The sequence below is a fragment of the Parasteatoda tepidariorum genome, chromosome 5 (assembly GCF_043381705.1).
Source record: "Parasteatoda tepidariorum isolate YZ-2023 chromosome 5, CAS_Ptep_4.0, whole genome shotgun sequence".
Taxonomy (NCBI): domain Eukaryota; kingdom Metazoa; phylum Arthropoda; class Arachnida; order Araneae; family Theridiidae; genus Parasteatoda; species Parasteatoda tepidariorum.
This window is the reverse complement of record NC_092208.1, coordinates 19,751,390-19,767,058: the sequence shown is the minus strand read 5'-3', so window position 1 is coordinate 19,767,058 and position 15,669 is coordinate 19,751,390. Positions and strand designations below refer to the sequence as shown.

Genomic DNA, 15,669 nt, shown 5'->3' with positions numbered 1-15,669 from the left:
TCGAATTTTTGACCTCGAAATTATGGCGGTTAGCCGCAATCTGAGAAATATGGTCACAATATTTAGGTCGGGAGGGTATTTCAAAGTTTTAACTCTTTAATGTTAATTTTTCTTTCTGCGTATTTCACTAAATTTCGAGAATTTTTTATTTGAATTGGAAATTTTTGCACACGTGTATGAAATTCGTTTATCCTAAGATGATATAATGCAAAAAATAACTTTTAGTAAATATTTATTATTTTTTATTATTTCTTTTAATAATGGTCGAGAAAATTTTGAATTGTAAGGTATAAAATTTTTTGCATTGCATGAGAAATTGAATTTTAAATATCTGATTTTTTTTGAAACTCAATTTCTCAGGAACGTTTCACCCGATTTTGCTAAAATTTTGCATATTTGCCATGTAAAATTATATTATTTAAAAGCATTCAAAAAAATTTACGCCTTACTATTCAATCATTTTTCGACCATTATTAAATAAAATAATGAAAAATAATAAATATTTACTAAAAGTTATTTTTTGCTTGGAATTGTCTTTGGATAAACGAATTTTATAATTGTGTGCAAACATTTGTCAATTCACTTAAAAAGTTCTCGAAATATAGCTTAATAGTAATATTATGTAAATAGTAATATTAACATTAAGGGTCCAAATTTTTGACCACTTTTCTGACTAAACTATAGGAACCATATTTCTCAAATTGGGGCTACCCAATATATTTTGGGGGTGAGAAATCTGAATCCGTCGAAAAAAAGGTGTGTTTATTCCGAAAAAGTAAATTTTTGTGTCAGGTAAGTTTCGAGACTTAAAATATCGTCTGTCACCCCCTCGAGCCACTAGGAGCCATTAAATATGTCACCCTCTCGAGTTATTAAGATTGAGTCCTAGAACGTGAAGATCCCATCATTAGATCAAAACTTATTCAGGGTGGTCTGTTTTTTTCTTCTTTTTTTTGGTGCACTGTATATGTTATTCTGTCAACACTTCAAGCGAATAAGTATATTTGAGGGATAAATAATTTAAACTGAAAGTACTGCAAAGCTAAAAATGAGGTTGAAATTGATTTTAATTGATGAGGTTATTTTTGGGTCGAAACATAACCTCATTTTTTACCTCAGGTGTAATGTTTTACACTTGTCAATCTCAAAACAACATAAAAAATAAATTTTTTTGTGCACGCATATTTTGCATATTTCAAGAGTGCATATTTCATTTTATTTTTTTGCCGGTGTAGAATAGCCGACCTAATTCTGAGTTTACGAATTACAAAGCTCAACACCGTAGCCTCGCAGTTTTGGACCCAATCCAAAACACAAGGGAACTGCCGGATTAAGTACTGGGAGAAATTTGCTTTCATGAGACTCATTTTTGATAGAACTAACTTGCATTTCCGTTACATGGAGAAGAAGACCATGGAGACTCAAATGGTTAGCCTGACAGCAAGGGGACTCTAACCCATGATTCGTCTACCACTGAAGATATTTAACATCAGCACTGCGGTTGGTGCAAGCCGGGTGTGGAATGCGTATCAACCACTCATCACTGGGATTCGAACCTGGGTCAACTCATTGGAAGGCGAGCTTTATCCCTAAGCCACCATAGCTCGACGATGCATACTTTGTTTTATTTTATTACCGTCGTTGAACAGCCGACCCAATTTTGGGCTTACAACTACCAATGTTCAACGCCGTAGGCTTGTAATTTTGAACCAAATTCAGAAGACAAGTGAATTTCTGGATCAAGTATTAGATGAAATTTGCCTTCATGGAAGACTTGCTGATAGAACTAACCTGCATTTGCCTTACATGGGGAGGAAAACCACGAAAGCCTCCCACGGTTAGCCTGACCACAAGGGGATTCTAACCCATTATCCACCTACCACTGAGGATATTTAACGTCAGCACTGTGGTCGGTGCAAGCCAGATGCAGAATTCGTATTGACCAGCCATCGCTTGACTTTGAACCCATTCACCTCATTGGAAGGCGAATGCTCTATCCCCTGAGCCAGCAAGGCTCCAAAGATGCATATTGCAAATAAAGCAAAAACTCACCAATCACATTGAGATTTACAAAATGACTCATTTTGGGAACTGTGCTGACTTGACATTCGTATACGCCTCCATCTTTACTTTGTGGATATTTGATTTGAAGAGTCCAGTCATCAGAGTTCTCCATGTGAATGCTCTGGAAACGCTGATCACTTGTATAGGTGAATCTTCCCACAGTCAGAACATGGAGGTCCTTGCGCCGAATCCAAGAAACCTGTGGGGAAAAATAACCATATTCATGAGAACCAACAAGAAGATTCAACTTTAAAGGTTTTTAAAATTACCAAATTTTTTTTCAATAATTGAACACGATTGAATACTGAAACCATTTTTTTTATTTAACCCTTTAATGGGCCATTTAATCCCAGTAAATGAAAATTAAAATATTTTCGGAATTGAAATTGATATAAGAAAAAAAACTCATTTAGCTTGTGAGGTAAAATTAATTTAAATTTAGTCATTTATCACGGTTCATTAGGTCCATAAAGAAAGTAAGCAAGATACTGACTTTTATTTATTTTTTAATTATAAAACAAATTTTGTTAATACTACAAACTTCAAAAGGAATTATTCATATTCCTCTTGCAGTCTGTAGTATTAACGAGTATGTAGTATGACCATATGCCAATTTTAAAAAACATTTATAGCTTGTTACATGTTTTTTTTTTAAATTGGCATATGGTCAGTAATCTCATTCAAAAGTGTTCATCAGAACTCAAGCTATTAACAAATGAAAAGCCAAATTACAAATGGTTAAATAGTTTACAATGGACATTTAAAATTGGTGGTAAGTATACGTACCGTAGAAAGGGTTAAGATTCAAATGAAATGTACTTAAGATGACCGATTCTTATTTAATACTACAGCTTAATCAAGAAATTATACACTGTTATTGTACGAAAAAAAAAAATGTTTTCTCAAAACTACCAGAATATGGCAAAATTAATTGCGATTTTGGCTCTATGGGAACACAAAACGGCTTGGTAATTTTTTCCAAAGCCTTTTGGTAATGATTTTGGTAACAATAAAAATAAAATATAGTTTTATAATCTGTGATAAAACTTGGTGAAATGGGTTAAATTTTTTAATTTTGTAATGATAACTTAGAGAATGGCATAAAAAAATCTATTTCGTTATATTTACTTTTCAGTTTTGTATTTTTTGGAAATTTTGAAGACCGGAATATCCGGTAAGTCGTAACCAAATGAACGGAAAAATTACCAAATAAATGGTTTCAGTATGGTAATTTTATTAACAAAAACTTTTTTTTCCTTTTTTTTTATCAGAAATGTTATTATTATACTGTTCGGTAATTTTACCATAATTTTTTTTCTCCGTGCATATATCGTGTCTTTTTTTTTCGTTTTTGATGGTCAGAATCATTTTCCGTTACCATTTAAATCGAGTCATTATGCACTCCCTTCTATGCTGTTTGTCTACAGCAATAATGTTGAAATATTAAGTTTAAAAATAGATACTTCTAACTCACCTTCAGGATATCAATTCTTTTTTTTTTTAATCTTAAGCAAATTTCCCTTAATTTTTCGCATATAGCTATAGCAAGTAATTTTTATTCTGGAAAATTATGGTAAAATTATGGTTTCGTATAATTACTTCATTTATTTTCTTATTTCCTTTTAGTTCGATTTATGATATGCAACCGAATAAATTATAATTTTTCATCATGAAATTTACCTATGCCATAAAAATCAGTAAAGATTAAAAATTAAAATCATTCAACATAATTTAGTCTATGCTATTAACTATTACGTTTAAATTAAATGAGAGGAAGTTGATATAATAAATCAATGTATAAAAATTCACACTATAGTAGATTTTTGAAGGAATAAAATTTTTAAGTACTTTAAAATCATTAAGGGGACCATTTAAATACTATGCAGGTGCTTAAGGGAAAGGAAGGGGTTTATGAGTTGCTTATTTTCGCTGGTAAAGTGAGGAAGACTATGAGCAATGATTAATATGCAGTCCCAAAAAATCTCTTTTTAAAAATTTTTTTTAAACGCAAAAAACTTAACTAAATAAAATTTGGAAATTTCAAGTTTGAAATAAAATTGAAAAAAGGAAAAGAAAAAGTTGGAAACATTTTTTACAAGGTGATTCAAAATTTTATAAAATTAATTAAAACGTAATTTTTGTTTCAAGCAAAGTGACATCTTTTATTTAAATTTCAAATCATATAGCTACAACACTAAATCAGTATACTAAAGTAAAAGTTAAAAATAGTATACAAAAATAAAGGGAAGGGTGTCCGACCTTTAAACGTAGGGATGTGGGATAATCTTTCGCTGATTTTTTTGACAAGGGGGGTGTCCAGAATTACCAAAATCATGCTTATGAAATACTTTAAAGTATCCGAAGAAGTTTCTTGAAGCTCCGTAGATGTAGTTCTAATGCAGCGTATGCTACTCTCGTTTTTTTTCTGCCTAAATTTAAAAAATTTATAAAAAGAACTCCATCAAACCGAATTATTTTTGTTTTTGACTTTATAGCAGAATGACGGATTTTTGAAGAAAATCTGGTTTATTAATTTATTAACTTTGGCGCAGATGGGTCACCGGTATTCCTTCAATGTTTTTCTTTTTCTAATGCTCCAATTAGAGTTAAAAATACATTATTGTATGTTTGACGTGCAAAAAACAGTCTAATTGCTACTAAAAAAATATGTTAGATTCTCGAAATATTATTTGTTCTAAAATAAGAAAAATCCAAAAAAATAGTGATTGTTAAATAAAATTTCATTCATAATCAAATATTTATTAATAATTTGTTTTGTGAATTAAATTAATTTTAATGATGAATTACTGATTCTCTTTGATCTAAATAACTACAAATAAGTGCAAATTTGAAAAGTTATTGTTCTGAAATGAGTCATACTTAGAAAATTTTACCTATAACCCGAAGAAGAGACACCGGTGTCCGATGCTGTATTTCCTAACAAAAAATTATTAAAGTGCTAAATATAATATTATTCAATCATTTTGACCTAATTTAATACAAAATAATTAAAAACAGATTAAAAATATGTTGAATAAAAATTCTCCATCAAAGGGTTAATATTCTTTGTAAAATATTAATAAAGAAATATTATTAATATGTAGGGAAATACACTGCCACTTCTTAAATGATAATATTAAAAAGTTTTATAAAAAGAACTCCATCAGACCAAAATTTTTTTGTTTTTTCTTTTGTTTTTGACTTTATAGTAGAATGACGGATTTTAAAAGAAAATTTGGTTTATTAATTTATTGACCTTGGCGCAGATTGGTCACTGGTGTCCATTTTATGTTTTTCTTCCTCTGAGGCTCTAATTAGAAGTAAAAACATGTTATGGTATGTTTACCATCCAAAAAGTAGTCTAATTGCTACTGAGAAAATCTGTGAGAAAACCAAAAAAGAGTGATTGTCAAACATTTCTTTTCATTTACATTCAAATATTTATTAATAATTTATTTCGCAAGTTAAAGTCATTCTAATGATTAATTATTGTTTCTCTTTGCACTAAATAACTACAAATAAGTGCAAATTCGAAAAGTTATTATTTTTAAATGAGTCATGCTTGGAAAATTTTTACCTTTAATGCACAGAAAAGACACCGGTGTTCGATGCTGTTTTTCACGGCGAAAAACCATTAAAATGCTAAATATAATATTTTTCACCCATTTTGACCTAAATTAATACAAAATAATGAAACGTAGATTGAATAAAAATTCTCCTTCAAAGGGTTAATATTCTTTGTAAAATATTAATAAAGAAATATTATTAATATATAGGGAAATACACCGCCACTTCTTAAATGATAACGTATTTCAAGTACTATATGTTTCATAATAGAACCTGGTTTAATAACGAAAGAAGAATCGGAATTGTTCCTTTCTTCTATAGTTTCAGAAATGGTCTAGTTCCCTTTCCTTATATTCCATAGGAATGTCAATGCTGTTGACATCAGAGTGGTTTGGGCGACTACTTTTCCAGAAAGAACGACGACTCTGACAGTATTTGCCACTCCCTGTTTCAAATAATCAGAACATGGAATCGTAGGTCATATACTATACCGTCTATTTAATGGAAAGGCGACGCGAAAAGTTTTGGTCGTAAGACTATTATAGAAAAAAAAAATAAGGCAAGAATTCGATAGTCTTTTATTTGATTCAGTTGTAACGAGAGGGCATAAATAGCAGCAAGAAAGAAGTCATTCCTGTAGAGGTCAAAGACAAAAAGGAATGGTACTTGACTATTCTTTCGGGACTTCTGAAATAAGGAATGTTGGAATCAATTTCGCAAGTTCCAATTCTGGAGCGAATTTTTTAAACGATATTTTTGAGCAGCGTTCGGGAACGTTATAGATTTCTGATGAGAATTTCATACACTGTTAAAAAAGTTTCGAAAAAAAAACGATAAAAAAACAATTTATTTAATTGTTATTTTACTTTATTCAAGCATAACAGTCAAATAACCATACATAAGATAGTATTATTTAGATGTTAATTAAGATTATAAGATGGTAAACTATTAGCTGTGAGAAAAATCGTTTATTAACTGCTTTTACATAATACGATTAAGCAACTAGAATTTAATCGCACTAACTAGGCCCACCTAATAAGGTCACTTTGTTTCTTGCAGCCGGGTACATATTTCAGCTGAGAGGGCTAATTTGTCAAATTCATGTGCCAGGGTTGATGGCAAGATACTTCCTAAATTACCTTCAACACATGAAGAGTTTCCAGTTTCCTGCACTTCTCAATTTGTGATCTTAGTTTATTAGAATACGATACTCTCACTCATAGATGGCAGCACCATAAAGCTGTTTAACACAAAAAAGTCTAGTATTTTCATGGCTTTTTAACCATACTAGCTCTAAACAATTTCAAAACCGTAAAGGTAAATAATGTTCTTTGCTGTAAAATTTGCGGTTAATTGATGGACAGACTGCTGTTGGTTATTTTGCCGTAACTTTGGAATGAAAATTCTAACAGTATAAAGTAAGCAATGCTGGAATATATTTTACAAGTTCCAATTCTGGAACGAATTTCTGAGTTGTGAGAGGGATCGCAATAGATTTCTGTTTAGATTTTTTATTTGTTTCATGAGAAAAATCATTTTTTTCACCTTTCGGGTCGATACTCTCACTCATAGATGGCAGCACCATAAAGCTGTTTAACACAAAAAAGTCTAGTATTTTCATGGCTTTTTAACCATACTAGCTCTAAACAATTTCAAAACCGTAAAGGTAAATAATGTTCTTTGCTGTAAAATTTGCGGTTAATTGATGGACAGACTGCTGCTGGTTATTTTGCCGTAACTTTAGAATGAAAATTCTAACAGTATAAAGTAAGCAATGCTGGAATCAATTTTACAAGTTCCAATTCTGGAACGAATTTCTGAGTTGTGAGAGAGATCGCTATAGATTTCTGTTTAGATTTTTTATTTGTTTCATGAGAAAAATCATTTTTTTCACCGACTACTTTTGGTAAACTTAAAAAAATCTTACTAGTATCAAACTCTGTGTTGTAAATTGACAATATTCCTATTAATCAGAGAAGGGATCATAGGTCAGAGACTATGTTACCTATTTAATGAGAAAGATAAGCAAAAATTTTTTATTTAAGGAAAAAGTACGGAAATAACTCGATAATCCTTTATTCGATTTGAAACGAGAGGGCATTAATTGCCACAATAAAGAAAGAAATTATTTCCACGGAGGTCAAAGACAGAAAGTAAAATTGCTTGACAGTTCTTTCGGGACCGTCGAAATTACCAATGCTGGAGTCACTTTTACTAGTTCCAATTCAGATTTTTTTTTAGGCTACATTAGGAAACGTAATAGGTTTGGTTAGTCTTTTATGGAAGGTAAAGTAGGAGAAGCTGATGAACAAACTAATAAAATAATAATAAGAAGAAACATAATTGTTAATTTTCTTCTAAATTATCCATAAGCAACGTTGACAAGATTTTTAAAGTTTTTTTATTGCTATTTTGCTGCTATGATTTATTTTAATGCAACAGCTGTAATAAATTATGGAAGCTGTTTTTACGCAGCTTTGATGTGATTGCCTACATAGGTAGGAGAGATTGTTATTTGTAATAACTACAAATAAATTGCAGATAACTATATTTTCACTCAAAGGACATTGCTGTTAAGTTTTTGCAAGCAAATATGGTATTAAGACTGAGTATTTTAATCTAATGATCAGAATTAAAAAAAAAAGAGAATTTTAAGTAGAAAAAAAAGAGAATTTTAATTATAGGAACGAAAATCGAAAAAATAAATATATAAACGGATGAAACAGATATGTTATGCTTAAATTGATGACGACTTTTTGTCACGTTCTCCTTTTAAGTCCTCTGAACGCTTTTCAATCTCTATTGACACCTCGAAGTAATGACACTTCTTTCGTGAATTCCTATTTTGGTAGGAAAGATTGTGCGACCTTCTATTTAAGCAAGGCAGCTTCTAGAGAAAACCGTTGTACCAACGGTTTTCTCTAGAAGCTGCCTTGCAAGAACCATTAGAAAGGAATGTGGTTTATGAGAAACTGTTTAACAGTAAAATATCTGTTATTATTGTTCCACAGGTATCCAGAGGAACAGTTATAAGAATGCAAGCATTTACCTTGGGTAAACAAAAGGAAGTAGCCATATTTTTATTCCTGGAGCTCGCACCAATCAACTTGCTTATTTAAATAGACACACCATGTTTACTGTTATACAGTGCATAGAAAAAAACCCCCATCCTAAATAAATTTTGATCTAATGATTTAATTTTCACGTTTTAGGACACAATCTTAATGGCTCGAGGGGGTGAATTCAAATACGCTTATTACGAAATTAGTTACGAAATTAGTACTTTCTCTGGATAACCATACCTTTTTTCCAGCAGATTCGGATTTCTGACCCTCAAAATTTAGGTGGTAGCCACAATTTGGGAAGTATAGTCCTAATAGGTTTGGCCAGCAGAGCGGTCCAAAGTTTGGATCCCTTAACGTAAATTTTACTTTTTGCTTATGTCGCCATATCTCAAGAGCTTTTTAATCGAATTGAAAAAAATTGTGAACTCAATTGTAAAATTCGTTTATACAACGATAATTCCACGCAAAAAAAACTTTTTGAAAATTTTTAAATATTTTTTTATATTTTATTTAGTGATAGCTGAAAATTTTTTTAATTGTAAGGTACATAATTTTTTACATAATTTTAAAGAAAATTATAGATGTCAAAAAACAAAATTGCTGCGAAATCGTTCAAATAGTTCATATAGAAAAAAATATCGTATAATTAGTTTACTGTTGATAACGATCTTTATAACTGCTTACAAAAAAATTTCAATTCACTTAAAAAGATTTCAAAATATTACGAAACACCCAAAAAGCAAAATTAACACTTAGGGGTCCGAACTTTGGATCGCTCTCTCGACCAAATCATGAGAACCGTATTTCCCAGATTGTGTCTATCCCCTATATTTTGGTCGCTAGAAATCCAAATCCATCATAAAAAAAGGTATGTTTATTCAGTGAAAGCATGTTTTTGTGTCTGATTTCGTAACTTAAATTATCGTCTGCACGAATTAGTGGGCATATTTAAGGTCATGCCATTGAATCATTAAGATTGAGTCTTACAACGTGAGAATCCGAAAATTAGAGCAAAAGATATTCAGATATCGTTTTTTCACAGCCTGGAATCATTATAGGTGCAATGTAACATTAAAAGCTTCAATTTCTTTTATGTTATCCCTCGATCCAAATCTTTTTCTTAATTTAATATTTTAAACTAAACGATCTTTCTCACACTTTAATATTCACATCCTGTCTTTTAATCCATTTTTCGGTTCAAGTTATACATTAATTAGCATTTTTGATTGCTCCCCTTATAGGAAACGGAGAAAGCTTTTTCCCTCTACCTATTTAATAGATCAATTATATTTACTTGTTTTCCCTTTCCCCCTATAACAAAATATTTTTACTCATTTACTTTGCAAGATTTTTCCTAATGTTCATTAAGGAGCACTTTGACTCTAGCTCCTCCTGAATATATATATATANTATATATATATATCTTACAATTATAAAACTTAAAGTTCTAATAATATTCCTCACTAAAATTTAATTTCTAATACGATTTAAACTTCAGTGTATATTGAAGTACTGAGACAAACATTTGGATTCATTAACGCTTAATTGTGGAATGACACTTCAGAGAAAGAATTATAATGTATATTAAACTTGTGTACATAAGGGTCTAAGTACTTAAAATAATAAAATTTATGTACTGATAATAAGGTAGGAAATTGCTTAACTATTTATCGGTAGAATCAAAATTTAGTTACGCATATCAGATAAATATAGTTAATTAGTCTGGTTATTAGTGACTCAATACAACTATAAGTAATTGTTTTAAACAATATTTTGAGTTTTAAATATCTCATGCATAAATTAATAAGAAAATTTACGTGGAAATTCTGAAGGTTTAGGAAAATAATTTTTGTAATTGTTTTAAAACACAATTACTTATAATTGTGTTATAAATTTCTCTGATGTTGTAATTGTGTGTATTTCATTAGTTTACCAGTAATGTTTTTATTAAAGAGGATTTCATTAATTGCATGAGTGAAAACACTTTTGCAATAGTTTACTCGAAAAACAAATTTTAGAATTACATCGCAAAAGCCATTTTCTCTGTCTACGTTACGAAAAATGAAGTAGTTTAATTAGGATTCTGTTTGCAAATGCCTTTCCTGTAACTTAAAGAACAGTCTTTCAGTAAACAACTTGTAGTTTCAATTATATCTCTTTGAAAAATATAAGGCAGATGATGGCAAATAAATAAAAGGACAAGTTTTAAAAAAATGTTGATGAGTTTCAAACCTAGCTCACTAACTCCACTGTTTTCAGAAATGTGTCAAAAATGACCGAATTAACTTGATAATTAAGTAACTCAAGTAACTGCATTTGAGCGGAATATTTTTGAAATTATATTTTCAAATTACTTTATATATTATGTAATTAGTGTTAATTATTTTATACATTATATAGTTATCGTTAAAAATTTTATAAATTATGCAGTGAACGCATTAATAATTTAATACTTTTTAACAGTGAAAAGAGTATTTTGAGTAGAACTGGTTTTAATAAGAGCCGAATTTGATTAGCTAACCATTCTAATAAGGAATATTTTTTTGCAGTTGAAATATCCCTTTTATATTTTTCCTAGCAAATTTGTTTAATAGGTTTTCCGTTTTTTTAAAAACAAAAATCATTTACTTTTCTAACTTTCTGTGAAGTTACAAAAAATTAAGAAAGAAACTCTTTCATGATATTAAATGGTGTTACAAACTTAGTGTGTCACAACTCATAATAATAAAATGGAAAACAAGAAAAAAAATAAAGTGAAGTTGAAGAGATCACTTTGCTTCTTGTTACCATATTTACCTCACGGAGGTCATAGATAATTTAATTTTTTAACAAGAAAAAATAATTAATAAGGAAATACATTCAGCAATAAAGTATGTATATTTTTTTGCTGATGAAATTTCTTTTCATATTTTATCAGCAAATTTAATATTTTTTAAGCAAAAATTATAAAATGAAAAAGTTTATTTCTATAACTTTCTATAAAGTTACAAAAAATTAGAAAAGGAAATATTGATAAAACCAAATGGCACAATTTACATCTCATGGTAACAAAATGGAAAGTAAGATAATAAAATAAAATGAAGGTGAAGAGATTACTTTGACTCTTTTTAGCCATATTTACATCAAGAAAGTCATAGACAATTTAATTTTGAACAAGAAAAAATAGATAGAAGATTCTCTTAGAATGGTGAAATAAATAAATATATATTAGGAAGAAAACAGAACTTGAAGGAAAGAAAGAGAATACAATTTTTTTCTGAAAATAAATAAGTTTAAACTATAATTTTAAAATAAACTCAGTCAATATTCAAATTGGAAATAAGATAAAATTGTGAAAATTTCTACTTTCGTTGCAAATCACGCAATAAATGGCATTTGTAAGACATTAAAAATTTAAGAGAATAGAAAGCGTGATAGAAGGCAATATCAGTAAAAACACGTTCAAGTTTTTCAAAAATCACTATTATTTTTGTTACAAAATAAATAACCAGTTAATCCCGAAATAACAAATTTAAAAGCAGAGAATTTTGGTAATTTTAACAGATAGATGTTCTCAATTGAATCTATAATAATTATTGAATAATGTATAGCTTTAAGACTTTTTTAAAATTGAATACATTTGAGAAGACAATAACTCAAATGCCATTTTTTTAAAAAAAATATTGTATACTGACAATTTAAAAATGTTTGAGTTTCCTAAGGAAATTGTGGGTTTGGAATGTAACCTACAATTTTATAGCTTTATTTTCAAAAATGTATTTATTTATTTATTTCATCGTTTTCTTGCTTATCGTTTTGTAGGAAATGGCATAACAACGGATTTTTAAAGTTAGAAATTTAGATTTAAATAAAAAAATAAATAAATAAGCAAAAAAATTTTTGAAAAAAGAAGGAAAACAATGCTTGTTATAATCTTTCGAAAAATAATTATAACCTCCTAATCGAAACAGAAGAATTATCTATAGCGCCTTATGTAATGTCAAGGAATAACCATTAATATTGATAATGTGACCATTTGAACCACGTTTCTTGAAAAATAAACAGAACATTGTTTGCTAATAAAAACAAAACCGCTCGCAAGTTGACTTACTGTTAGAAACAAAATATATTATCATTAAGGCGTTTTCTAATTTTTAGGGAATGATTTTCCGAAATGGATGAATCAGTATGTTAAATAAAAACAAACCTTTATACCAATTCTTAGACTCCTTATTAAAATTGAAAGAAGGATATAAGTACATTTAATTCACATTTTGCATTTTACTTAATAAAAATATTTATCATAAAAATTATTTTTGGCATAGGTTTATCTTCTGTCAAATGAATTTTATAATTGCATGCAAAAATCTTTTAATTCACTTAGAACGTTCTCTAGATGAGGTGAAATATGTAAAAAGTAAAATTATCTGCAAAAATAGCAATGAGGTCAAACCTTGGACCGTAAAGAGAATACATTTTTGTGTCTGATTTCTTAACTTAAACTATCATCTGTACTAACTGATTAGCATATTTGAGGTCATCTTCTTGAACCATTAAGATTGAGTCCTAGAACGTGAAGTTCTGATCATTAGATCAAAAGTTATTGAGCGGGATCCGTTTATTTTTTTTGCGCACTGTTCATAGTTATTTTAATCTTAAAATAATTAAAATGACAAAAGATATCAACTCACCTTGTTGCTACAAGTTGATTTATGAACATAAGATAACTTATAAAAATAATTGACTGTATTGTTCATAAGGTTGAGTGTTGTATCAGAAATGCTCAAATTACTTTTACTTCAAATTTAATGTAAAGAATTAGATTTTTTAGTTTTTTAAAAATGTGTTACAAGTTTTCTTGAAAGAAATACCTTTTCTTGGAAATCATAATCGAGGTAATATTTTTTTGAAACCTCAAAAAAAAATTATGCAATTTTTCTTCATAAGTACCAAAATTCTAAAGTTCGAAACCAAATTGTTATTCCTACAGCATTTCTATAAATAAATCTTAAAAAGCCTTCCTTTTATCCAAATGAATTGCGTTTCCTAGAAGAAAGAATAAACTTTTTCAAGAGGAAGTACATTACACTTGATTATCTGTGGAGTCAGTTTGCCGTTTCCTTTTCACCTCCTGCATTAATCCTCTTCCCCTTTTTTTAATTTCTTTTCATCCCTTTTTTCGTTGAAAGGTTTTTGAGGTACAGGCAAGTGGTAAAACTTTCAGGAAAAGGTGGAAAGTTATTTTGAAAAGCATCTTGCTTGATATATCTACTTTACGGGAACCATTTTCTGTCATATGTTTATCTCAGGAAGTAAGCACTCGAGAAAAGTGGGTGATTTTCCACAAAGAGTTATTTACTTTTAAAATTTTGTAAGTTTATACAAATATATTATTTTCCTGAAATTTTAAATTAAATATAGTAATTTATTAATTTTTTAGTTTTGTGTGAAAATGTATTTCTTATTTAGTACTCTCAACAGGAGCTGCTTTGCTCAGTTTTTAACTTTTAATTAATATTTAAGGTATGTAGAAAAGCTGGAATCACACAATGTAGAAATCAACCACACAATATAGAAACCAACCGCAAAATGTCTTTGATATTCTTAATTTAAAACTTCTATTTTCTTTTTCACACACTCATAAAGATCATATAGACTGGGAGTTGCAACTTTTTAAAATTTCACAAGCAACGTTTAAGAAAAAGGGGCATAATCGTGTAACATTATATATATATATAACTTTTGTATTTAAATTGTAATCTATTTTCATATATTCATACTTCTGACATGACATGTCCTCAGTGGTAGACGGATTATGGGTTAGAGTTCCTTTGCCGTCACGCTAACCATGGAAGGTTCTTGTGGCCTTCCTCTCCATGTAACGCAAATGCGGGTTAGCTCCCTCTAAAAGTCCTCCACAAAGGCAAATTTCTTCCAATACTCGATCCAGGAGTTCCCTTGCCTTTTGGATTAGGTTCGAAATTACAAGGCTACGGAGTTAAACATTAGTAGTCGTAAACCCATAAAATTGGGTCGGCTGTTCAACGACGGTTATAGACAATAAAAAATAAAATTGATGTTACATGAAGCGCGAATAGTAGTATTATAAACAAACCAATTATTGCTACGCACTTCATATACTGAAATCAAAGGAAGTACTCAAATTGCTTTCCCAACAGTTACATTACAAATTATTTTCACACTGATAAACTATCAGTAAATTTAAACTATTCGACAACGATCTTACAAAAAATAATTCTAATTTTTCAAAGGACAACAAGAAAAATTTTTTTGCCCACCAATTTTTTTTTTATTTAGAGAAAGGGCAAAGCATAACTTAAAAAACCAACAGAGCTATAGCCTTTCAAAGGAAAGAAAAGGAGGAAATGAGCTTTTTCCCTTCAGTTCTTTTTGCACAACAGTTGGGGATTTTTTTTTAATCTTAACATTAGAAATCGTCTTTCTTCCAAGAATCGAATTGATTGAGAATTGAAGTTGAAGTGCATAAAATCACCAGACGGTAAACAGAATTTAGAAAGTCGATTCTCAATATTTCGGAGAATAGTCTTTCTCTGACTTGCTAGTTGGTTTATTTTGTTTTTTCTCAGGGCAGTAGGGGGTATGATTGTTTGCTGTAATATACCGCCAATCGTTCTAACTGCTCAACACTGGCTGCATGCTAATTCTTAATTGACGATGCAACCATATATGTCAGTGTTTCCGCTTTAATTCCTTTTTAATATAATTCTTTTTTGATACTTAGGTTGCTATTTCCAGTAGTGCTTTGTTATTTAGTTTGTTATTTCGTGTAACCTACTTTCATTTTCTTCAGCTGGGCTGATGCTTTTAGTTTTCTTAAGAGGTAATGACATATTATTATTTTTTTCAATATTATGATATTTTCTTCAAATATTCTTCCAGCTGTGACATAGAGATGTCGCAACTTGGAATTTTATACCTTATACTTTTTCATTATTTTTGTATTATATATATA

At 29.5% G+C, this 15,669-nt stretch overlaps 1 protein-coding gene across 3 annotated transcripts in view; it reads right to left on the bottom strand.

Moving 5' to 3' along the window:
* Positions 1-15,669, bottom strand: part of LOC107436606 (lachesin) — a 356,602-nt gene that overhangs the window by 64,787 nt on the left and 276,146 nt on the right. For all 3 annotated transcript variants that reach the window (XM_043048546.2, XM_071181171.1, XM_043048543.2), the window contains exon 3: positions 2,053-2,263. In XM_043048546.2, the coding sequence (XP_042904480.1) occupies positions 2,053-2,263 (211 nt within the window). The remainder of the gene's footprint in view (positions 1-2,052; positions 2,264-15,669) is intronic.